At 38.2% G+C, this 27,327-nt stretch overlaps 1 protein-coding gene across 1 annotated transcript in view; it reads left to right on the forward strand.

Annotated features, from left to right (window-relative positions):
- Positions 1-27,327, forward strand: part of Mllt3 (MLLT3 super elongation complex subunit) — a 266,421-nt gene that overhangs the window by 138,648 nt on the left and 100,446 nt on the right. The window contains 2 exon segments of the mRNA XM_027400386.2: positions 15,967-16,049; positions 21,980-22,123. Of these exon segments, the coding sequence (XP_027256187.2) occupies positions 15,967-16,049; positions 21,980-22,123 (227 nt within the window).

Here is a 27,327-nt window from a genome sequence, read left to right on the forward strand (position 1 = left end):
AGGAATGATGCTGAGATCTTCAGAAATTATATGTGTGCACAGATGCATACATGCATGTGTTTGTGTCTGTATGTGTGTATGTAGTACACAAGACAGAGGAAAAAAGATACTCATACATGACATTTGAAACCAGAAGCAGCTGCAACAAGGTCAGTCTCCTTGTGAAGTCTCCTGGCCACTTTGTCTCCATTTGGGCCAGTCAAGTTTAGTCTTGTCATTAGGCATTCGACATTTCTGCTGGGCATCATCTCCAGTCTTCTAGGAACAGACATCATGGCATAACACATTCTGTTTGTGCAATGACCAGAAAGTACAGTAGTCATTTGCAAGTTGCACAATACTTATTTATGTATTGTATTTCAGTGTTGCATGCTGGCCAGGCTTGAGCTAGTGCTTGGAAGCTGCTGGCAGCTGCTTTGTTCTCAATTGATTAACTTGTTCTCATTATGTGTTTCTCCCTTGTTCTTATTTATTTATTTTGGTTGGTGTTGTCTTTTTTTTAATTTAAATAAGGCTTGAGGATTTCGTAGCAGTGACATAATGGGATTACCCTGTTTTTGATATTCCTTTTGGGAAAAGTTGGGGTCCTGTTTGGTGAAGTCAGCTTGAATTTTATGCCTTACCCTATTCCTTATAATTAAAGTACCAGTTTAGCATCATCTACCAAGTCCCTCACATGATCTTTGCATCTCTTCTTGGTAGGATAGCTCAAGCATTAAGCTTGTACCTCTTGTATTGTATTAAGAACCGTAACTGTGCTGGGCATTATGGCACATATAATCTTAATACTTGAGTGGCTGATGCAGGGAGATTGAGAGTTCTAGGCCAACCTGGCCTGCATATCTACACAGCTGAGAGAAAGTCTTAAAGGGGGGGTATTTACTCTTCAGTGTTTCATTTTGTCCTTTAAAAAAATCACATTTGGTGATATTATAATGATTTTGATATTGAAGTAGTATTAGAAAAGGAGTTTTTAGGGGTGATTATACAGCATACTCTGGCCATTAAAAATGAATGTATTAGCAAGGAATGCTGGTTTATAGGGCTAGGGGGAAACAGTGATGCAAGTTAGGTAATAAATAAAAGTGAGAGAGAGAGAGAGAGAGAGAGAGAGAGAGAGAGAGAGAGAGAGAGAGAGAGAGAGAGAGAGAGAGAGAGATATGAGTTGCTTCTCTCACCATGGTGACTGTATGAGACAATCTCTTTTGGTTTTCAAAGTTGGGCTTGTCAGAACCACTCAAGGTTTAGGACAGTAGATTGCTGGGCTTATGCCAGAGATAGTAAAATCATTGAATTAAGATAAGAATTTCCGGCCGGGCATTGGTGGCGCATGCCTTTAATCCCAGCACTCGGGAGGCAGAGGCAGGCAGATCTCTGTGAGTTCGAGGCCAACCTGGTCTCCAGAGCAAGTGCCAGGATAGGCTCCAAAGCTACACAGAGAAACCCTGTCTCAAAAACCGAAAAAAAAAAGTAAGTATTTCAAATGAGTCATATTTGTAAGAGAAGAAACATCTGAATTCAGCATTGTTATTTAATGTTAGAGTTTGGTAGCATTGTGATATCTTAATAGTAGATTTTTTTTTGTCTTCATTTTCCTTGCTGTGTATCCTACTACAGTTCTGCATCCTTAAAATGCTGGGTGTTAAGGTCTAACTAACTCACCAATAGATATTTTGGTTCTATTCTTGTGTTGAAGTATATAAGCATGCCAGTAAAATATTTCTGTATTAAGACTAATATTTCAGCCTGTTAGGGAGGATTCTTGACCTTGACTACAGCACTTGGATACTGAAGCAGCCTTGTTCAAGGCCATCCTTTAGTTACCCTATAAACTCTAGGTGAGCTATGATTATAGAGTGAGACACCAGTATTCACTAGTAACTTAACATTTATAGAACAACTTTGTCATAAAATATACAATGTATTTACAATGGATCAGCAAGGCCCTGCATTTTGCTATTTGTGCCTGAAAGAATCAGAAATAGAGAGAGCCTATGTAACTTGCCTAAACTAGTTACTGTGTAGTAGGGAGTGCACAGAAAACAGGAACACAAATTAATTAGCTAGCCATATACCTGGTTTCTTCATAAATTTGAGCTGTTAGTGTCTTGTATTGTGAAGGTATGGGTTATGCCCACAGGAGGTACTCCTAGGTCACAGTCCTTCCTGACTTTATGAATAATTCAGATTCCAGACATACTATTTGCCCATGAATTTTTCTTGAGCTTGTGATTCTCACATCACTGTTTTAAAGATTTTTTTTATTATATAAAATGGATTTTGTAAAATAAAATAAGAGAAATTAGCAGAAAGAAGAAAATACTTTAAATCTGAGCATCCGGTAGGGAGTGCTGGGCACAGAGACCATTAATAACTATCTATTGATTGAATGCCAGGAATTAGCTTCCTGACCTCGGAGTAAATTGCTTAAGCTGTCATATTCTATCTGTAAGAAGGGTGGCTGGCAGGGTTCTTCTACTACTTCTTTCCTTGTTATGGATTTATGTGACATCAGTGATCTTTCAGGGACTTGGTGAAAGTGTTAAATAAATCAAACTTTTAATACTATATTCAAGGAAGAAATACTGTTAAATTTGCTGTCTTTAAATATCTTACTGCTCTTTGCCATAATAGGGAAGAATGTGGCATTTTGGCAAAGTTTCATTTGTACTTATTTAGAGGGAGGGTATGTGAGAGAGCAAATGCATTTATTTATAAATAAATAATTACTATAAAATATTAAAAGCTTCTTCCTGTGAAAATAAAGCTCTGTTGCTTGTTTCCACCATTTCCAAGGACAGATTACTGTCAATGGGATTGGGATATATCTACCCAGCATTTCTTCATAAAAGCAAAATAACAGGGCTGCAAAGTTAAGAGCCCTGTGCTATTTTACAGATCCCAGTTTGATTACCACAGCCCACATGGCAGCTCACAACCATCTCTCATTGTTAGTGTAAACCTACCCATGCAATTTCTCCTGTTACGTCATACCTGAAAAATGCATCCTAGACTTATAAAAAGTAAAATATTAGTAGAAATATGCATTCTGATAATAGCTTTATGTTTTTATAGAAACCTACTCTAGTCCCAGGGGATCTGATGCCCTATTTTTGTCTTCTATAGGCAGCAGGCATGACCCTGTTGCACATACACACACTCAGGAAAGTAGTCATGCACATGAAATAATAAAATAAAAAAAAACAAAACAAAAAGCAAATAACTGTAACAGTGATATGGTCATATGTATGTTAGTTTATGTGACTTAGTTTATTAGGTGATATCAGTGTCCTGTTACAGTGTGTGCCTGTTTGTGATGGGGTTTTCAACATAGGAAATGACAGCATAAGAAGTATGATCTCTTCTCCCCCCCCCCCCGTTGTTAAATAATCTGTATTACTGTATATCAGAATGAGACAGTAGCTGTAACTATGTTACTTGAATAGGTGCACATAATATACTTCATCATATTCACCCCTATACCCTCTGGTTTATCTCCCCAACTGCCCACCTTCCAAAAGTACAATTTTTATAAAACAAACCACACAAACTTTTAAAATAGGCCTGTATTTCTCTCTTTGTGTGTTGACAAAAATTTTTGTCATTTACATAATAATTCACTCACACAGTAAATATATTTTTTGTAATTCTTTTAGCTTACTCTTTTAGCTTACATCCCCACATTCTTTGAGACACGTTTGTATTTCAGTTCTGCAGCTTCTGTATGTAGAGAGATGCTGTCAGCCATACATGTGACTCCTCAGTAGACATGGTTCAGAACTGGTGGCCAGATTATTTCAGTTCTGCAGCTTCTGTATGTAGAGATGCTGTCAGCCATACATGTGACTCCTCAGTAGACATGGTTCAGAACTGGTGGCCGGACTAATAACCAAAGTTTTAGGAGCTGTGACTTGTGCTTTATTCTTTATAAGCCCTCTTTCCCCTTTAAAGTATAGGTTTCTGTAAAAGCACACAGCTTTTTTTTTTTTACCAAAATTCATATTTCTACTTTATTTCCCTTTTTGTAAGCCTGGGATTTATTTTTAATGTGTGATGTAGCAGGAGGAATTGCATGTGTAGATTTGCCCAAAAGGTCCAATAGCTTTGTAACGGGTGGTTCCTAAGGTCCTAAGGAACTGCACTCACCTCAGTCTGAACTTACAGTTTATCCTGGAAAACACACAGGGAAAGTTACTGTGCTTCACTTGCAGTGGCGGACCTTCCTTTCAGAATTACCTTGGGCAAGTCGATGCTAGCAGCTCTTCAGGTTGCAGTCGTAATCATTATCTTGTTTGACCTTTGCCTATAAAATTTGGTTTGAGTTGTGTTCTTTGTGTTTCAGACTCATCCACTGGCAGGAGCTTTATTTAATCTCCTTCAATAGGGCATAAACCAATTCATCAATCTATCTTTTATATGTGCAGTCAGGAATACTATTAAGATTGACTGCATTGTGGCAGGGTGCTTTGTATTTAAAAAGTAATATAATAGGCTTCAATGTGATTAAGAACAGGGGTTACTGCAAATGCAATATATAGTAAAATCACACCACTGAAGAGCTTTTTACATAATGCACTATGTTTAATGTGCAAACAGTTGATTTAATTTTGTGTTCTACCTCTCTAAAAGCATGGTGTTTCTCATAAATGCTACCAATGTGTCTTGTTGTTTCATTTTGTAACACTTGAGTTGATATGCTACTATAACTCAATTATATCAAGTCCTAAGGAATGAAATTTCTCTTTTGATTTATATATGAGAAATGGGGACTTGTTCAGCAGATTTAGTCTCACTCCACAGTAAGAATGGAAATGAGAAAATGAAAATCTAATTTATAGAATTTTTTCATGAGGCAGCCTCTGTTTTAAAAAAATCAGTATTATTTTAATGCTGTAATAAAAATAAAATTTGTCTCTGATTATGAAAAAGCCTTTACCAGAATGCACTTGAAACATTTCACATTGGGGCTGGGTGTGTAGTTCAGTCCTAGAGTACTTGCCTGGCATGCTTGGTTGAAGCTGTAGGGTTCAGCCTCCAAAATTATAAAACAAACCTCAAACCTGGGTATGGTGGTGCATGTCTGGAACCCCAACATGTGGAATGTGGAAGTACAAAGATTGGGAGTATGAAGTCTTCAGTTCAAGGTCAGCATAGGCTACCTCCCTGAGATCCTGGTCTCCATTCTCCACATGCAAACAAGTGTGTGTGTGTGTGTGTGTGTGTGTGTGTGTGTGTGTGTGTGTGCGCACGCGTGCGCGCACGCACACACAACAAAAATATCAAAAAACCAATTCAAGTGTAATGCTGAATCCTTATTGTTTTGTTGTTTATCTGTTTTGTTATAATCGACATGATAATTAGCTGATAGATGTTTTATGCTTAATTGAAGCTACTAAACCACATTATACATTCCCTTTCAAGTTAGAAGTGCACATAGTTTGTCTTTAGAAGCAGCCTCTGAAATGGAAGCTGGTTTCTTTGTGATGACAGAGGTCCAAATCGAGTGCATGGGACCTAAACTGAGATTACATTTCCATTTTCTAGTCTGTTCTGCTACAATATTCCAGCACCCCTGTTTTGCAATATACTTGAATTGTTAACTGAGAATGGTTAAACTAATTATAAACATGTGTATTTTAGGGTGCTTCAGAGAAGGGTTTTAGGAAAGTCCAAAACAAGTTTCCATGCATTTTCAGTTTGTATTTGACTACTTTTAGATCAGTGGTGTTCTTTAATATCAAGAATGTTCTCAGTGTTAGTAGGGATTATCTCTGTACTTTTAGAATGAATGTTGTTTTTTAAGTCTGCAGGAGCTATATGAAGTAGGATATAGTGTCACTTCCATTCTATAAATGATGGCACAGAATGTTTCATATGAATGCCCAAGGTGGATTTGCTACCTAAGGTCCCTTTCAGCAGCTCTGGGTATTGACCACTAAACTCTGTCTGTCCATCCATGCATTGGTTCCTCCCTCCCCATCACTCTCCCTCTTGCCAAAAGCCTGTTATTGAACTTAGTTTCCCAGTGGACCCTTGATTTAGGTGAGTGAAATACGGGATCTTAGAGAAGCCTCAGCAGTGTGCTCTTCATAATGGGCACTCTGGTTTCTAGCAGCATCTTCTCCAACTTCCTTTTGTTCTACCTTCCTGTTCAGTCTCAATATTCTGGATGCCCCATCCCTGTTTATTTAGGGCAATGATGCTCCCTGTGTATTGTTTGGATATCACTGCTTCTTTTTGCAAAATGAGGTTTTGGGGTGATTGTTGTGTTTCTTTCCTGCTCTTTGATTCTGGCTGTTCTTGGAGCTAAAGCAGTCCCTCTACTTGGATAAGCTACTCAGTGCCAAATTCTGCACAGAGACCAAAGCATATTAACCAAGCATATAGTTAATAAGTCCCTGGAAAGAAGTCTTGCTCCTCTTCACCCTTCCTGTAAAGTTAGGACAGGTTTTGATTCATCTCTGGAAGCCTTTTTCCCTATTGGAAAGAGAATAAAGCAAAAATTAATGGAGAAGTGAAAAGCTAAGTTATTGCCCTTGCTGGACCGCCCTCCTTCAGTGTTTCTGTGAAGTTTGATTGTGGTGGTCTCAGCTGTTTATTTTTGTTGGAAATGGGTTTCGTATTTGATTTATTATATTTGATTACTTCATAATGCACGGCCATGTCTATCACCCGAGCACAGCTGGTAGCTCTCTTGTGTATGGCACCATTTATTGTTCTCTGCCTTTGGAAAAGAATAACGCATCAGAATAAGAAATTGAATTGTAAGCAATAGGGGGGAATATTATTGTACCGCCTTTAAAAGTAACTCTGAAGACACTGTATACTGACTTAAAGGGGAATAAAACCCTCATTTTGGTTGGAGGATATCTTTTGCATATGAGCATATGCTTGAGAAAACCTAAACTTTTCTCTCCCAGTATTTGGAATGCTCACCACTCTTGTACTCTTCTTCTGAAACATGCATTTTTCATCATCATGTGATTTTCTTCTCCTAAGAAGATAGCTTTTCACTTGTGATCTTTCATTTTTTAAAAAATTGAACTTAAGATGCACCATCTTTTTATGGCTAGAATTCTTCAGTCTGGATGCTTCTTTTGTACTGCTCAACTTTGAGATTTCAAGGAACAGATTTTTTAAAGTTTTTCATTCAAAGCTACATTATGCACATTCCTAAGACTATGTTTGGTTACAGACCTTAAGAAGAATCATTGCTTTCTCAGGAGTCTGCAGCACTGGAAAAATGTAAGGTGTGAGAAATAAGACTGTGAAATGACAGGCAAATCTGTACGGCCATTACAAGGTGCAATCAGGATGGGTAAGATGTGTGGTTTGACAATGTGTAGGAAAGAACAAGTGGCCCTCACTTTAGAGAGGGAAAAACAGGTAGGAGATGATGGAGCTCTGAGAAGTGATGTAAGGACGATGGCTTTCTCTATGGGTGTTTGCATGTCTTCCTAAGCCTCAATGTAAACGTTATTTCTTTTCTTGCCAGACCCACCAAAGCCTTTGTCTTGTTTTTCTCTTAACTCTTGCACATGGTTTTGTGATTCTGCATCCTCCTGTTCTCCTTGCTTCAACTGCTTTATTGTCGCTCGGCTCCCTTGTTTCTCTGGACCTCCATTCCTTAGTATTTTCTGTGTATGTGTTTTCTTTCTTCTGTCTTCCTCTAGCCTCAAAGGCATTTTCCCCCCTCAAAATAAAATGCAGCCTCAGTTGTAGCATTATCTGGGGTGCAAATCTGAGTCAAACCCTGATGTCAGAGGAGTTTTCCACATAATGAAATCATTAGGTGATATTTTAAAAATAGGACTCTTCTTTGGCTTCTTATGGACTTGTTTTAAAAATGCCAAAGGAGGTATGGAGAGGTGGCTCAGCAGTTAGGAGCACTTGCCATTCTTGCAGAGTACCTGAATTCCATTCCCAGTACCCACAGGGGACCTTACAACCATCTATAACTCCAGTTCCAGGGATCCAACAACCTCTTCTGCACTTATTGGGCACCAAGTACATACTTGGAGCACACACATACCTGCATGCAAATAAAACCCTTATATACAGAAAATATGCATGAATTAATCTTAGGATAAGATTTTAAAAACTACAGAGAAGAGCTGCATTTCAGACAGACAGCTTTTCGGGTGTTTTAACACTGGGAACAATTCTCAGTTGCTTCCTCGGAAGGTCATTCTCAATATAGCAAATGCTGCACTTTCAGACAGACCTGAAGTATGACTGTTTGTCTGAGATGTTGGTGATTTTTCTGATTTTTTCCCCCAGCCAGCCCCTTATCTTTTTGTTTTTTTCTTTCTTTGTTCTCTTTTTGTTTTGAAGGAGAGAGGGAGAAGCTCTCCATGTGTGGCCTACCCTGTCATGTAACTTACTGTTCTCCAACCACAGCCTCCCAAGTGCTAAGATATTGGTCATCCATGGGATAAAAATCTCAATATTTTCCCATCTGAATAACTCTCCATAAAAATTAGGTTTGTCTCTAATATGAACTTTCTAAAGATGTAGTTCTTGCCTTTTCCCATCCAGTTAGCTCGGAAATGTATTTCCATTGGGCTAATTGTTTAAAATTGTAAAAGCAATCTCATGTGCTTTTGGAGGAAATGTAAGCCAAGTTCCTAGGAGAAGGAGCAACATTAGCTTGAAGGATTGTTGACTATTTTGTAACAATTCATTTTGTTTTCTAGTTTAGGACAGTTTTTGATTTGTTGGTTCATTTGTTATAGTAAGTTCCCTGAAGAAATGGTTTTGAAGGAAGTCCTGTTTTAAGATTGTGATTATATTTTCTTAGAATGAAATTTATTGACTTAACTTTCTTGGCTATCTGGGCTTGGCTAATTCTGACATAATTCTTTAAAAGGCTAGAGCTGTCACTCAGTTGATAGAGTACTTGCCTAACATACCCAAGGCTCCGAGTATGATACCCAGCACTATGTAAGCCATATCAAAACCCAATGTAGAAAGCAAAAAGCTTATGTATACACTTTTAACAAAATTCCCTCTTGGAGATTGTATTAGTTGCTTTTTTTGTTGCTGCGATAAAATACCATGACCATGAACAACTTACCGAAGAAAGATTGCTTGGGCTTCATGGTTTCAAAGGGAGAATCTATAATGGCAGGAGAAGCATAGTAGTGGTTGGCTAGAGCAGGGAGCTAAGAGATGACATCTCACCCACACACAGGAAGCAGAGAGAGCAGGAAGTGGAGAGAGGCTACAAACTCTCAAAGCCCACCATCTGTGACACATTTTCTCCAGCAAGGTTATGCCTCCTAAAGCAGTGGTTCCCAACCTGTGGGTCACATATCAGGTATCCTGCACATCAGATATTTACATTGTGATTCATAATGTAGCAAAATTACAGTTATGAAGTAGCAAAGGAATAATTTTGTGGCTGGGGGTTACTACAACATGAGGGATTATATTAAAGGGTCGCAGCATTAGGAAGGGTGATAACCCTGTCTTAAAGGTTCTATAACTTCCTCAGATGACCTGAACCAAGTATTCAAGTACATGATCCTATGGGGGACATTCCCTATACAAATCAAAAAACATAGAGAAGCTAAAGCTATTCTGAACACATATATGTGAAGATTCTAAGTTGCCAGCAAGTCATTGAGAGTTTTGCAATTTCGCTAGTTTAGAGTGGGGAGCCCCTAGTTTAGATCTAGGGGTATTCTGTAACATAAATGAGCCTTCTTTTACATGTGTAATTTGTACCCCCATGAGCTGTATTTATATTATTTTATGCCACTATTTTCAAAATGTCTGCATATATGATGTCTCTTCTCATATGCTGCTTGACTTCTTGGCCTTGTATTTCTTCTTTCTAACCTCCCAGTCTGTACAATTCCTACTTTTTGACGCTTACATTAAAGTTACATTTTATTAATTCAGTCTAGTTTCATAAATCAAATCCGATCCCTTGGATAGAGGTTGATGGTAGCAGTTACTTCAGGACTAACTAGTTTGGTGTAATAAGAGATATAGGAGAGTACAGAAAAGGAAAGTTACCATTTGGTTTCACGGTATTAGCAGAAGTTCTCTGGAGGAGGTACCGCTTGACTTGGGCCTTGTAGTAAATCTGGAGGAAGTAGACTGGTAGTCTACTTCTACTCCAGTCAGTTGACTGTGTTTAGTTGATGTTTCTAAAGCTTTATGAAAGTGTGTTTGTGCTCATACAGTTGTTTGTTTCTTTTGGAAAGGATTATATTTCAGAATTTCATTTGAACTTTTAAAATAAGTAAGGCGAAAACCTCCACGATACAATTAAAACTTTGCCTGATGTTATCTTTAATCTCTCTTTTTTAAGAAAATGAAGCACATGTAATAAAAATAAAGGGAGAAAATATTGTTTGTTTAGAAACAGGCAAAATAGAAGGAGAGAGAGAGAGAGAAAGAGAGAGAGAGAGAGAGAGAGAGAGAGAGAGAGAGAGAGAGTACTCATGAGGATGTGTCTATGTGTTCTTATAAAAACAAATACAAAACCCAACTGTTGGATTTGTTCCTTTTAGAATGTCATACTGTTCAGGCATAGGCCATGTTTAGGGCAGTGCGGTAAGCTATCCCCTGATGCTCAGACTCTTAGACGTTGGCTCTAGACTTTCAGACGCTGGGAGACAACCATTTGGGACAATGAGCTGTGCTGGGCCCTGTGTTCCCCATTTCTGGAGACTCTGATGTGGTGGAACTGGACCAGGAAGGGAAGAAGTCCAAAAATGCTCAAGCTGGAAGCAACAATTGGCACAACGCAATGATAATAACCAGTCTATATCTAAGGAGACTGGTGTGTTTCCTTCCTGAAGGGCTCTGTGCAGTAAATAAGTAAAACCAATAATTATCAATGGGCAGCTGGACCATGTTTTTTATAGAAGTATTCAGACTAGCATAAATCATAGTGTCTAAGCAAATAGTCTAGAGAATTGCTCTAGAGGGGAATTTACCAGCTGTTTTCTTGAGAAATAGTGAGAAAACTGTTGCCTTGTTAGTTGTGTTCTTATTGCTGAAATGAAGGTCTTTTGGATTTGATAAAAGATTTTTATGAGACTTTTTTTGAAACCAAAAATGTGGGTTCAATTATTGAATGAATTAAATTTATTTTTGTATATACAATTTGTTGTGTGGCCACCAGTTTGTTTATTCATCTAAGAAGCTTTCTTTTTCTGTACTAAGTGTATTTCTTTTTCAAACCTTTTTTCATACATGAGAATAGAAGTTTTCACTAAGAGTTTACTCATTAATAAGCATATGGATTTACCTTATTCTTAGTTATGAATATTCTTAGTTAATGAAGTTATGGCCTTTTGTCTTTTTTTTATGTGTTTTTCTCCCTCTTGTATGTTTTTTAAAGGTCAAAATTAAATAGGCTAATGTTCAATATATTCAGTTAGCATTATGCTCTACATCAAATATTAGTGTCTGTGTTGTGTCTACTGTTTTGAAGAGCCGTTTTAGGAAAGTATTATCCCCACTGACTACATGTCTAATTCTGCTTCTTCTGCAGAACTAGCTTAGAAACTTATGTTTAGGATTCTAACATGCTAGAAAAAGGAAAGTCCCCAGATTTTCAGAGGAGAACTATGTTTTTATATCACTTTTTATTTTCTTATGTTGGTTTTGTCTAAAAACATTTTTGGGCTAGGGAGATAGCTCTGTCAGACAGGTGCTTGCTGTGCAAGTGCAAGGACCAGCGTTTGATCTCTAGAACCAATGGGAGGGAGAGACAGGCAAATCCCTGAAGTTTGCTGTTTGTCTTAATCAAGCACCAGGTCAGTGAGAAACCCTGTCTCAAAAATAAGATGCATGGCTGAGTGTAGTGACACATATCTTTAATCCCAATACTTGGGAGGCAGAGATAGGCTAATCTCTGGGAGTTCCTGGCCAGCCTGGTCTACATAGTGAGTTGTAGGACAGCTAGGGCTACATAATGAGATCCTGTCTCAAAAAAACTAAAAGCAAAATAAAATAAAACAAAATAAAGGCACATGGTGTTTGAGGGGGGGAAAGACACTGAAAAGTTGACCTCTGGCTTCACACAAATACCTGTATGAGGGCACACACACACACACACACACACACACACACACACACACACACACACACACACACACACAGAGAGAGAGTTTTAATTTGTCTTTTAAACATTTATATTATATTTAGATTGTGAATGTATGTATGTATACATGTACATGAACATATGTGTGGAAATCAGAGGATAGCTCGAGGAAGCTGGTTCTCCTTTTTTCCTTGTGTATGTTCCAGGGATTGAACTCAGGAAGTCATGTTTGGTGGCAGGTGCCTTTAGTGGCTGAGCCACCTTGCTGGCCCTATTGTTTACTTCTAATTTAGAACCCGGGGTACTGTATAGACATTGTTTTTTGTAAATGAAAATTTTACATTTAAAAATAATTGAGGTATAAGTTAATAAATATTTTCTTATGGAAACAAACTTGTACAGAATATTAATACACAGCAGATCACTTCCTTTAGAAGGCAGGAAAAAAATGCCAAGATTTCCAACTCGAAGATGTACCCACTAACAGCTGTTTCCTATAATTGGAGCAATTTGCATGCAGAATAGAGAAAATGAATTATACAAAAGGGTGCAGAGAGGAGCAGCTATAACTCCCTGGCGGGTGCAGCAGCCCACAAAATAAACTTCCTTCAAATGACACTGGCATGATTAGTCCTAAGCAACCTGGATACCAAAACTGCTCTCTAAAAATATTTTCATTAATTCTTTGAGGATTTTATAAAATGAAATTGCCATTTTGCAGCAGCCCCACAGCTTAGAAATGCCACACATGCAGTGATGCCAGCCACCAGCTCACTGGGTGGGGCTGCATGTTCACCCCAGTGTTCAGGTCATTTGAATATTCATGAAGATTGGCAGGTGGTCAGTGGATGAGTGACTGCCACTACTCTGGGTGCTTTTGCTCTTTTTTTTTTTTTTGGATTTAAATTAGAAAAACATACAAGATAATGTGAGTTACTCAATTCTTGACTTTTTCTGATGTCAGTTTGGGAAGAAATTTTCATCAGGTGGGCTAATGGAGATAGTGGAACATTAACATCTTGCCTTCAGCTGGTTTAGTGGTGCATTCCTATCTATTCTATAATCCTTACACTTGGGAGATTGAGGCAGGAGGGCCAAGATTTCCAGACCAGCCTGTGCTACAAGTTGAAACACTTTCAAGTATAAACAAAAACAAACCCTGGTTGTCCAGTCACCTCTGTGCAACCATATTCTTGTCTGTGCCATGTGTAGCCAATATTCATGTAAATCAACGTTTTTTAAAAAATAAAACACATCATGTTTATAGTGTTCCCTACATGCAATCACCTTTCATGTTGCACCTATGCTTGCCAGTTTGTAGATTGTGTTTTTGCTTTTTCCCTGTTGGAGGGAAAGGAAGCAGAAACTGTCTACAGGTCTCCAGCCCAAGGATCATAGTCCTGTGGCCAAAATCCAAGCCTTTTCTCTCCCTGTTTCCATTTTGTTTTCATCTGAGAAGATATGTGGTGATTGGACATCTTAGGACTGTATTTCCTGGCTTGCACAAGGATGGGTTCATACATGGGTCTCCTTGCTGCATTATGTGTATGTGTTATCTTGGTTTGCTCAAGCTGTAGTAACAGAGTGGAGTGGACCTGGTAGCTTAGAAACAGGAGGCATTTATTTCTTGTAGTTCTGGTAGCATGAAGTCTGATGTCAGGGTGCCATCATGTGCAGATTCTGATGTGAGGATTCTATGTAGGATTGTTGACTGTCTTCTTGCTATGGCTTCATGTATTGAAAGTGACCAGAGAATCTTTGGGTTACTATTCAACCACTACCACCACCACCACCACCACCAACAACAACAACAACAACACTATTACTACTACTATTAATACCAGTTCTTTGGGAATTTTGTACAATGAATTGAGTTTTGATCATTTTCATCCCTCCCCCAATTCCTCCCAGCTCGACCATGCCTTTCCTCCCAACTTTGAGCTTGCCCCCAACACCCATCTTGTTCAGTTGGTGCAACCCAGATGCACACAGAACAATTACCGTCTGCAAATAGTTTCTCAGCTAGAGGTGAGATTCTAGATCCTCCTCCCCTCTCCTTCCTGGGTTTTGGGTTTGGTCTTATTTGGGTTTGCACAGGGATTGCCACTGCTGCTGTGAGTTCATTATGCAGCTGCATGTTGTGTTCTGAGGATATTGTCTCTGGCTCTTAGAGTCTTCTTCCCCCTTGTCAACAATCATCCCCTCTACCGCACATCCTTTGGGAAAAGGGGTTACTGTATAGATGCTCCACTTAGGGCTAAGCCTCTCTGTACCTTAGCCAGTTGTGGATCTCAGAAGGGTTGGAAATACAAAGTAAACTCATTGATGAAGGTTTCACCTTCTTTACTTAATCACCTCTCAAAGGACTCATGCGATGCCATTAACATCAGAGATGAGAATGTCAACATGTGAATATTAGGGAAAACATTCATTCAGTATATGACAGTCACCATGCTTATTCTTTAAACTGTTTAGAAAAAGATTCTAAGAATTAGAGAAGTGAGGCAACTTTGTAGAGGAAAACTGTAGCTTGAACTAGAGCATAGATTGGCACACAGGTGTGCCCGGGTTTGCACTCTGAGCACCTAACACATGCTTTAGTTTCCCAAGGCAAAACCGTGTCATCCCACCCCCGCCCCCAGCGTTGAGGGAAGAGTTATAGACAGGTGGGGTTTTTGGTATATGGTCAGAAGAAACTCTGTTATAGTTTCAGAATAGTGATTTAGATAATTAATGCTTTGGGTGGGTAGAAGGAGGTACTTTGTGGTCCAGAAATATTTTGTGAAGAAATTGAGATCTGAAAAAATAGGAAGAGTGGAAGGAAGCTCTGAGCATGTGTGGGAAGTGCTGAGTATGTTTGAGGGGAACTAGAGATTGAATGAAGCATAAGGGCTGTGGTGGGAAACACATCGGGGAAGCCTGGGAAGGTGACCTGGGCTGCTGATGTGGACTTGGTGTCCTGGATTATGTATTTGATGTTTAGCAGATCCAATTTTGCTTGGTTACACTATGAAGCCACCTTCCTTTAAAGACACTTACTGTACTTTATGTGTGTGTGTACTTGAGTGTGTATGTGTACCACATGCATGCAGGAGCCTGCAGAGTTTAGAAGGCAGTAGATCCTTTGGAACTCAAGTTGTGAGATGCTATGTGGGTGCTGGATGCTGAACCCAGGTCTGTTGCAAGATCAAGTACTCTCAATTCTCCAGCCCACAACACTTAACAAGAATAATTTCAGTTGGCTTGTGATTGTAGAAAGTTTAGAGGAATGAAATTTCATTTCCCAAGAATTCTCTAATTCTCTAGGATCTTGCTTTTTTTTTTTATTCTAAGAAATATAAAGTTTTTATGTATTCTTACCATGTGATTGGGTTTTGAATGTGTTGTGGTGATATCTCACTGAAACGTGTTTTTGTGGCCTGGGAAAGATGGGGGCGTTGAATCTTAATATGTATTCGAAGTGACAGAGCCTGGGATTCGGGTCTTCTGAGGAAGGAGGCCACAGAGGAGGACATCTCAGACAACAGAGGCTTGGGCAGGGAGTGAGTTTCCTGAGTTCTCAGTCTTGGGTGTTTCTTACTTAGGAAATTCTGTAGTTCATTTACTTCTTTTGAGCTTTGACCACAGGCCCTGTTCTGTTTCTGAGAATCACAATATTCAACTCATTGTGACCATGGTTGACTACAGTGTACTATACTCCACCCAGATGTTTAATTAAAAAATATAGATAGGAAAATTAATGTCATGGGTCCCAGAGAAGAAGAAATCAGAGACTCAGCTGTGAAATGGGCAAGAGATGTGAAAATTGGTTGTGATCCGAGATGGTAGAATGCTTATGTTTTTGAAAATGCCTTTTTGTCTGTTAGTCTCATCTCTCCTATTTTCTTTTTTTAATTTTGCAGTGTGCAAAGATCCACCTTACAAAGTAGAAGAGTCTGGGTATGCTGGTTTCATATTGCCAATTGAGGTTTATTTTAAAAACAAGGTATGTAATCTTTACCCACTAATCTCTCAGAAGATCCTCTGTTAACCTCTGTATGATGTTTACAATAATCTGTTGATAAACACTTCTAACACTATAGAAAGTTAAAGCTAAACTTGACTTGTAGAATTTTGGTTATCATAACTCTTTAATCATAGAGGGAGTGGCTGTTAAAAAGATAATTTAATTTCAATCATATAAAGTCAGGCTTTATAAAATTCACTTTGGAAAAATGATTACCATTCTGAAATAGATGGGAGAGGTATGTGATATAGAAAAGAGTTTTTCCAGGAAATGTTCCTAGTCTTGCTTTCGTATCTCTAGAATATTTTTTAGGATTACAAAAAACAATCATGTGTTATCTTTAGATGATGAGTATACGTGGCCAGTATATAAAGTTATTTCAGCCTGTGGTATTATGGATTCTACTGCATTTAAATGATATTACCACTATGTTTGGAGCAGAATATGCAGACTATATGACATGGGTGATTGTTGAACCTCTCTGGGACTTCCTCTGAGGGTGGCTAGAAAGATTTATAAGGCTGATGTGTGGAATATTTGTAACATTGTCTCATAAGTAAACATTTATTAAGTGCTGGTCCTCTTTTCAGCATTAGATTTCTGGGTCTTGTTCATAAACATGGTAGATTATTGTCTTTTTTTCTTTGTGCTATACATTTGGAGGCAAGAAGGTACGAATCAGCACCATAAACTGGAGTGGGCTGTGCTTGAGAGGTGAAGCTAGTGTACCTACCACTAAGATCCCCGTGCTTGCCTGCCGGTTCTGCTGCTTGCTGCCCTATTGTCAATGGATCAGTGATTTGAGTTACCCCCAGGAAAGCATTCAACCCCATGGCAGGCCTGCAACAGTGCTTGCAGTTTTTAAATAATGCTATTCTTTACTTTTCACTCAAAGGTATCATGGTTTCTAAATGTGCCCTAAAGCAAGACAGTTCACTTTCAAAACAAATAAAAAAAAAAAAAGCAACCGAGAAAACAGAATTCTGTTCTTTAAGCCAGCGCTCCCTCCATTAAGTCTAGTCTCGGGGACAGCAGCAGCAGCTCCCAAGAGCAGATTAGAAAGACATTTTCACAGTCACCAGATCTACTCAAGCAGTAGCTCCCCGCCCCCCCCCACCCGGGGGGGGGGGGGGAGACAGCCTAGTAATCTGCATACTTCACAGATCCTGTTGAATGACTTCAGTGCTCAGGACAGTATCAGAGCTATGACAAAGCCACTCTTTAACACCCAGTACTTTCCACAGTAACAGTGGCTTTTCCCTGTGTACAGGGCTCAGCCTTTCAACTCATCAAAGATATAAAACTACAGTAAACCCATCCTCTAAAAATAAGAATGTATTAATAACTGGGTATGTTTTATTTTTCTTATTTTTTTCTTTCTCACTGTATATGTCTATTTACCACACTTCTGCCATGTCATCTTTTACAAGCCTTCAGCCCCTGTTAATTAGGGTGCGTGCCCACACACAGGAGAGACAGATAGAGACAGAGACAGAGAGACAGAGAGCGATAGAGGACATAGGCACAGATATACTTGACAGTGATATTTTTCTGTACATTATTTACTAATTTTCTAACTTTGGAGAAGTGGAATTCATCCTTGTTATGAGATGACTTAATACCTGTTCTGTCTTATCCTTGAATAATATTCCATTATATAAATAATTCACATTTTGTTTTTTATTTGTAAATTGAGGTCTATTTGACTTGTCTCTGCTTTATGACTATTTTGAGCGATGCCACTCCGAATACTCACTGGTTTTGTTTTTTCTTTTCTTGTTGACCTATGTTTTGAAATCCCCCTGAGATTATATTATCCTATTATATGTACTTATGTTTAACTTTTGGGAGAACTACTAATTATTTTCAAAGTCACCATGCCGTTTTATGCATTTTACATTCCCTGTAGCAATATATAAAATTTGAGTTTTTCTAATGGTTTTCATGAACATAGTTTTCTTTTTAACTGTAATTATCCTGGTGGTTGGGAAACCACCCTTCATTGTGGTTTTGATTTGCATTTCTTTGATGACTTATGATGTTGAACATCTCTTTAATATGCTTATTGTATTCTTTGGAGAAATGCCTTTTCTCACTTTACAATGTGTTTTTAAATAACTGTGTTTATGAGAGGGAATTCGGAGCCTTTCTTCCCTTCACAACCATTGCCTTTTAGTACTGTGGATATTTATTCAATGAAGATCACGTAGGGGCTTCTTGCATCCTGTCATATCCTCTTAACTAGTGGTCTAATTTTACCCCGTGGTTGGATTATACTGTTGAATGAATCTAGGGCTTCACCCACAAAGGACTTCTCTCAATGAGTAAAGATCTCTGATTCCCTGAGAGGACTGAGACTCTGGGTAGAATCTCTTCTGTCACCCATGGGACTCTGGCATTGCACTGGCTTCAGCTTGAATGTAATCCCAACACTCAGGAGGCAATGTCAGGCAGATCTTTATAAGTTTGAGGCCAGCCTGATCTACATTGTGAGTGCCAGGCTTGTTGGTGTTGGGATTTAAGGCATGTGCCACCACACCCCAAACCATCTTCTCAAAAGCTCTTGTGGGCTTTTGCATTGCTGCTTCTGAGAGATGCAGTGTTATAGAGTATCCCCAGGAACTTCTTGCTTTGTATACTGAAATGCAGTGCTAATGTTAATAACTCCCCCTCATCTCAGACTCTGGGAACTATTATTCTAGTCTTATTTTTATGACTCTGACTACCTTAGCTATTTTAAATACCTCACGTAAATGAGTCATACAATGCTTGTCTTTTGAGACTGGTTTACTTCATTTAGAATAGTGTCTTTGCACTCTAGATGGACACATTGTTTTTCTTCTGACTTAACTGACTAGTGTGTAAAACACTTAGTAACTGTAGGTTGTTTCTGTAGAATTTTCATTTCATTTTAAGTGTTTGTTGTTTTACTTATGAGTATTTATGGTCTTGAAGAGAGAGTGTGTACTATTATAGTAATGGTCTAGGATGAAATGTGTTCAGAGTTTTCCTGGGAGATGAGTCTCAGTTCTGCTCACGAGAAATGCACCCCTCCTCTCCCAGTCCTAGGCTTGTTCTGATAAGTATGTCTTCAGTTTTGCTTATTGGTTTGAGACGTCAGAGTCAAGAGGGCTAGTAGAGTCTAAGTTGTTCTCTTGTGTCTCTGTGTGTCTTATTTTGTATTTGAGTACAATTAAACCAGTCTATCTATGAAAAGCCAAAAACAGCAATCACATTGAAACACATTCAATCCTGGTGTTTTAGTTTGAAAAGACTAAAACATGCTTCTCTCTCTTAATCTGTTCTCATAGACAGCATGTGAATCAATGACAGGGACTGGAGCTTATTAACAGTGAGGGGAATCTGATGTCACCAATCCAGATTGCCATTCCAGGAAACATTTGTTTTAAGTATTTGGAACCAATACACACTTTTCTTATTTAGATTTATTTTATGTGTTTGAGTGTTTTGCTTGCATGTGAATTTGTGTGCAATGTGTGTGCTCGCTCCTCTCAGAGGTCAGAAGAGGGCACTGGATACTCTTGAACTGGAGTTATGGTTGGTTCTCCCATTAACTGGAGTTATATACTTCTGTGAGCCACCATTTGGGTGCTGGGAATCAAACCTGGGTTCTTTGTAAGAACAAGAAATGCTCTTAGCTGTTAAGCCCTATCTTTAGCTCCTTTTATTTGGACCTTGAGGATTAATGTTTTCTGAGGAGCAAAACTTGACATCATGTTGCTGTCTGTCTTCTAAGCAGAGCTTTCTAGTTGACCAGAACACAACTTTATGGGCATTTCTTCCCCCCTCACTAAATTAAAACAAAAAGACAAAAATCCTTTAAGAGAAAATTGCACTCAATTCACAGCAGGAGCTTCTGTAGTCCTTATCCTTAGGTGTTTCTGAAAAGAGTTGGCTTTTTCTTTCATTTAAACTTCTGAGGGCTTATGCGGGTGTTGTTACTATGTAATTCTTTTATTTTTCGGTGGTAATTAGTTACATTTATCAGTATACTTTTCCTTTAAAGTACACAGGAGTAAATGTTTTTATTAAAGGAGTATGGAATAAGATTTAATAATTTTATTCCCTTAACTCCACCTATGGTTGTTGATTACCTGATTTAGTTGTTTTCAAGTTTCTCTCCATATGTCTGCATGTTAAAACAAGGCAATATGGAGACTGGCTGGGTCATGATATGTCATATGTTAATATTTTTTTGATGAGTTATCATTAATTTACTTACCTATATACATCTCCAAGTAATAACTTAAAATATCTAAATGAAAGGATTGGAGAAATGGCTCAGTGGTTAAGAGCACTTAACTGCTTTTGTGGTAGATCTCAGTTTGCTTCCCAGCACCCATACAACTCCCTGTAACTCTAGTTGGAGGGGATCTTGTGGCCTCTTCTGACCTTTGTGGGCACCTGCACCTATGTGGTATACATATATACACTCGGATACCTACATGTACACATGAAGTAAAAATAAATGAATCTGTAAGGTATTTGAATTATAGTCTGTGGCAAAATGTAGCTCATTCTTAAGTTTTTCTATTGTGATCAATGTTGTCATGAATCTTCACACTTATATTTGAGTATTTGTATTCAAGAGATTCATAGTACTGGAGTTAAATATCATGAGCATTTATTATTGCTAGACACTACCAAATTAATCAAAACTGTCTTTATCAATTATATTTCCAGTTTCAAGGTAGACCACTGACAGCCTTCTTAATGCTAAAGTTACATTAAATAGTTAAAAATTTTGAGGTGAGATGACACAAAATTATCATAATTCAGTGTGATAATTACTCTGGTAGAGGAGAGGTATGTGAGAGATGTCTAGTTCAGGTTGCATTGGGAGGGTTAGGATGTCTCTCCAGAGGAGCTAGCACTTCTGCTGGATCGTCAGTAGCCAGTTTATTTTAACATACTTAGCTAAATAGGGAAATATCATGGCAGTTTTAAGTGTGGGAGCATTCTGTGAGAAAGCCAAAATCACTAAGAACACAAAGCATGTTGGAACTTCAGAAGTATTGAAGAAGGAGAGAGTATTGTAAGAAAGCAAACAAAATACAGGAAAGTAGTTAAAGACTAAGTTAGTTGTTGCAAGAAATGAGACTATATCATTGAAAATGATCAGCCTTTAAGGGCTTTAAAATAATGGAATGGTAATCTTTTTTTTTTTTTTTTTTCCAGGGGAAAAAATCAGTTACTTGTCATTATAGACTGTAGACTGAGGCAAGTTTGAAAGAAGAGAGCTGCATGAGAAGTAGTGATAGCCTAAGCTAAGACAGTAGTTATGGTGGCCAGAGATTAGGGGGTTGACAAGAGGAATACTAGATAGAACTGGAAAAAAATTGACTATCATATATTATAGAGGCCCAAGACTGGAGTATGAGGGTTATGAGCTTTAATGTTGATAAGCAGTCTTTGAAATTTTAACCAAGGTATAAAAGTAGATAGACATCTGATTTATATAGATTATCTTGAAGGCTGAATGATGGAAGGGTTGAGAAAAATGTATCATAGGAATGCCTGCTAGAGGTAGGATTTTATGATAGTTTGGACGTTAGTAAGCATGGCAATGGGATCGACATAGTCATGCTAGGTGCTGAGGATAAGAGGGGAAGCAGAAAGAATAATGTAGGTTTCCATTGGGTGGCAGTGTCCAAGGCATGATCTACTTGAAAAACCAAGGGGAGGTGGTAAGTTCATTCTTTTTGTCCTTCTAACATAAATGAAATGTTCACATATTTGTAGGTCGCTTTATATATAATCCCAGAATAATCTTTTTCTGAACTACTTTGACATAAATGTTAAGTGTCTATATCTTTTCTGTTCCTTATGATGATTAAATCTTGTTTTTAAATTTTCTATTTTTGCCTCTTAATTTCCTTAACCTCCAGGAAGAACCTAAGAAAGTCCGCTTTGATTATGACTTATTCCTGCATCTTGAAGGCCACCCACCAGTGAATCACCTCCGCTGTGAGAAGCTAACTTTCAATAACCCCACAGAGGATTTTAGAAGAAAGTTGCTGAAGGCAGGAGGGGTAAGTGACACTCTGTTGTTTAAAAAAAAAAAAAAAATCTTTCCTATTAAAAATACTGGTTGCTAGTATGTGAATTGATGTGTTCTGGAAGAGTCCAGAAAGCAAAATACATTAATGATTTAGCTGTGCACTCATGATTTTGACTATAGAAAAAGGCAAACAGTGCAAATCTGCAATGACATAGCTGGTTAGAACAGCCTTAATGTCTCAGTGGGTCAAGTGTATTTTGACAAAGCTTCGTGTGTGACTTCTCCAAGGTGTATGTGAGCAAACATCTTCATCCTTGAGAAGGTGCTGAAAGCAGGCCAAAGAAATGATAGTGCCCAAGAGAACTCAGAGAACCAAGGAGTAACTTGACTTACTTTTATGAGCATGAGCTTACTTAGGCATCAAAAATCCCACCTAAGCAAGGGTAACAATTCCTGAAATCCACATCCATGGAGTTCCCTAGTCAACTAGAGGTCAGGTCTTCAGAAGAGTCTCGTCTCCCTGAGCAGTTGCTTGCCAACTGCTTATAGAATCTTATGGATTGGGCTTCCTGAGTCTTGTTTATCTGCTTCCTCCCACTGATAGGGCATATTTGAATTTGGGAGAAGTATCTATCTATGTAACAAAGGCCAAAACAAGCAACATACTTCATACAGTTGAAGACTAGGGCCTGCACTTGGTTGTATCAGTTTATACAGAAAGTTTTAGGAATAGTTCAAGGTTATATAAATTTTCTTTTTTACACACACTAGAGTTACCGTCCGAATTTTCTTTATCACAATAAATGGCAATATAATTTGTTTATATATCATGTTTAAGTCATTTGAATACATATTTTTGATTTTTGAATTGTAAATAGAAGAAATTCCTTTTAGATGAAGGTGACAGGTGTGATATTTTTGCCCTTGCAATTGGTATTGCAGACACAGGCATTTAAGATGTTTGTTTTTAGCCAGTTCAGTGACACAGATAAAGATAATGAATTGTCTAAAATTCAGTATCACCCAGGCCATCAACCCCTTTTTCAGATGTACTTTTTTAGTCATCTTGTATGCACAGCTTAGACTCACATAAGATCCAATTCATATATAGACTTGAAATTTGTTCTTTAGGATCCTCTGGATTTAGTTATCTGGAAGGGATTTGTGTAGTTTTGTATCCATGCACTTAACATTTTCTTTAAGCAGTTATAAAGCCATTGCTTCTGAAGAAATTCACATCACTGGTAAGCTCTGCCTTAGGGCTGTGGAGGGCACAGGGGATTATTTTGGTACCATATTTTTTCCCTTTATGGGATCATAGACAATTACTTTGCAAGCTGTAAAAGCTTTTGACCCTGTCCTAAGAAATTGCCTGTCTACTAATTTTGTGACCATTTTGGATTATGAGGACTCATTTCTTTTCTTTTTTTTTTTGCCATGTTTAAGTTCTTCACTATACTAATATGTTTGTAGATGATGAGTTAAATAAGTATGGGAGAACAGCTTCAGAAGCAAGGAAAGGCTTTTATAACAGGTTAAGATTTGGGACTTTGTTGCTTCTTGGCATTTTATCATTTCAGTGTAAAAATGGGGAATTAGTATAAATTTATTAAGGAAGTTGTTCTTAAAAATATAACCCTTTTAATTGTTTTAATAGTTAGCAAGAGTGTAGTATAGAAGCTACCTATTTATCTGTGGTTATACCCTTAGCAGTAATGTGGTCTGTTATAAATCCCAATAACCTCATTAGTTTTCTTTTCATGAAGGTGGCACCTTAGGCTTCTTGGATATGTTGTTGAGTAAGTAATTGAAGTTTGTGGATTATGGGACTTGAAGACATCAGGCTAATGATAAAGGCTATAGGGAAAGGCAACTGTGACAAAGATTGTTTTAAAATAGGCACACAGACCCAGAATGTGAAAGGTTAGAGGTCAGAGATAAGCCAGTGCCACATCCTGGTATAGTCTCCTGTTTATTTTGGTGGATTGTTATACTGTTGTTTATTTCCTGGTGACCTCTATGACTTCTAGCTTCCTTCTTTGTGTTTCTCCAAGTAATCTTTGAAGCCCCTGGATACTTTCCTATTAGGCTCCAAATGTGTCTTGACAAGTTCAAAATATTTGAACTGTGGAATATTCTTTGTATAGACCGTTTGACATGCTTAATACTTCTTTTAAAGGGACTGATTCCAGTGAATTTTATTACAAAGTAAAAACCTTAAAATTTATTTGAGACCATAGCAATCTATAGATTCATCTTATATGTGGACATTAAATTGCCTTCTATGAAAATGCTCAAAGCACTTATAGACTAATACACATTTCTTTGGCTTAGATTATTTTTAACTGACATTGCAACATTTGCAATTGTCTTAATGTTAATGTTGTCTAAAAGCTACAGACTTCTGAGCCATTTTGCTTTCATTGAAATTTTTCAGTTCAGATAAGTTTTTTTTGTTGTTTGTTTTTGTTTTTTGTTTGTTTGTTTGTTTATTTTTCGAGACAAGGTTTCTCTGTAGGTTTGGAGACTGTCCTGACACTCGCTCCGAAGACCAGGCTGGCCTTAAACTCACAGTGATCCATCTGCCTCTGCCTCCCTAGTGTTGGGATTAAAGGCATGCACTGCTGCTACCGGGCTCAGATAAATTTTTTAATGGCTGTATTTTGGCAGACAGGGGAGGTGCTGTGTTCTTTATTCCTAAATACCTCATTAGTGTATGTTGCAGTTGTGTGTGTTCTGCTCTTAAAGGAAAAGAAACGAGACCTTCCTCATGTGTACTAATGTAGTCATTATGTAGTGTTTCAGGCCTGAGTGGTGGTTTATGGCTTTCTTAAACTCCATCCATTTGAGATCCCTTTTCACTGAGAAAAGTTTTTTAAATAAATTTATTTATTTATTTTACATCCTAGGCATTGTTTCCTTTTCCTCCTCTCTCCTCCTAGTCCCTCTTCCCATCCCTTTTCTGCTCCTACCCCCCCAATCCACTCTTCCTCCATTTCTGTTTAGGAAAAGGCAGGTCTCCCCTGGGTGTCAACAAGACATGGAATATCAAGTATTAATATTCAACGTATTAAGGCTGGACAAGGAGACCCTGTATGAGGAGTAGGGTCCCAAAAGTCTGTAAAAGAGTTGGAGACAGCCACTGTTAGGAGTCCCACAAGAGGACCAAGCTACACAACTGTAGTATATGTGTAGAGGGCCTAGGCCAGTCCCATGCAGCCTCCCTGGTTGTTGGTTCAGTCTCTGCCAGCCCCGATGAGCCTGTCACCTGAGAAATTTTTATGTGATGCTTGGAATGTAGATGTATAAAATAGTGAACAAATGAAAAAATTACTGATAATAAATCATAGAGAAGTATATTTTAAAATGGTGATCCAGAATGCATATAATTTACCACTTATTAAGGACTAAGTAAAATTTGCATATTTAGATGAAGGTATTTCATTATTTTTACATGAGGAATTTAATCTTGGCCAAATGGTCTGCACTCAGAGCATCTTAAACATTTTTCAGAGTTCAACAGTGTTTTGATTTTATAGTAATGAATATTAAGAATGCTGATTAATATAAATAATGCATCATGGCAGAAATATGGGTAGGGCCATTTCAGAAATTGTTTAAATTCTGCCCTAATCTCAAACCCAAATCCATTAGATTTTTTTTAAATGAAACTCAAGCCAGCAACTCAAATTGCAATATTTCACCACAACATAACTCAAATATATTAGATATGTTAATTTGATACTTAATATTGCTGAGGTATGATCAGAAAAATACTATTTTGTTTTTCTTAAACTGATATGTTTGTTTCAATAGCAACAAGAAGATTTGTGTGTCTCGTGAAACCATTTCAATTTATAACCTTTCAGAGTTGAGTCAGGTTGTTTGGGACTCCAGTCACTGGTGTTGTGTGGAGGAATAGTGTGTGCTATGTACAGTCCACCTGATCTGTGTTCAGGGCCGCAGGGAAGGTTTGCCGTACCACACAGGCAAGTGCTGCCATAATGACCACAGATTCACTATGCATTTGATTTTACAGTAATTTTTGCTCATTGCACATCAGAAACTGCATGTGGATGGGTGTGCATGTGTGAAGGCTAGAGACCAGGCATCTCCTCAATTCTCTTATCTTTTAAAATTTGAGATTATTTATTTTCTGATGTATGAGTGATATACTGACATGTGTGCCTGTGTATCACGTATGTGCCTGGTATCCAGAGATCAGAAGAAGACATTGTGTCTCTTGGAATGGGAATTATGGGTGGTTTTGAACTACCGTGTGGGTTCTAGGAATCAAACCCAGGTCCTCTTTAAGGACAAGTGCTATTAATTACTGAGCCTTCTCTTCCCCCCCTCTCCCTTTCTTTTGAGATAGGATCCCTCAACAAACCCGAGTGCACTGATTTTGGTAGACTACTTGGCAGCAAGCCACGGGGATCCTTTTTGCCTTAGTTCCCTAGCACTGGGGTTCCAGATGTGCACCACCGTGGTTGACTTCATGTGGATACCCGGGGTCTGAACAGATCTTTGTACAAGCTCAGCAATACCAACGATACCATTGCCCCCGCTCTAAAAGCTCTTCACCGTTGCCAAATTTCCATGGCCTGGACATTCAGTTACATGACCCCATATGGGATTGCCACCCACAGTTTAAGAAGATGGGGAAGTAGTCATTGTTTGGCTGTGTTTCTCTTTTACTTTTTTTCTTTAGTGCCGAAAGTACACAGAGCTATTAAAAGTTGAACTTGGCTTTTCTTGAGATCAGAAAGGTTACTTTTAGAGCTGGAAGCTTCTTAGAAAATGATTTCCATCTTTTAGAAGAAAATGATTCCAAAGAACTTTTTGCCAAAAGAATCTTGAAAACTTGCAGATTTTTTTCTTACATGATAATAGTCAAACTGACAGCTATGTGTCAGATTTCCCTCTCACTAGGTTGCCCCTCCCTCCCTCCCTCCCTCCCCCTCCCTCCTCCCTCCCTCCCTCCCTCCCTCCCTCTTTCTTTCTTTCTTTCTTTCTTTCTTTCTTTCTTTCTTTCTTTCTTTCTTTCTTTCTGCCATGACTCTTTTCTGAACTGTCCCAAAGAAATCGTCATGTACATTTCCCTGGAAAGAAAAATACCTTGTCTTCCTCTATTGAATCACCCCTTAATATTAAAACTATCTTTACCTTAAAAGAATAAAAGTTTTTGGTCCCGGTGCATTTGGATTTAGGTATCATTTTCTGAGACTATTGAAA

The sequence above is a fragment of the Cricetulus griseus genome, chromosome 2 (genome assembly GCF_003668045.3).
Source record: "Cricetulus griseus strain 17A/GY chromosome 2, alternate assembly CriGri-PICRH-1.0, whole genome shotgun sequence".
Lineage (NCBI taxonomy): Eukaryota > Metazoa > Chordata > Mammalia > Rodentia > Cricetidae > Cricetulus > Cricetulus griseus.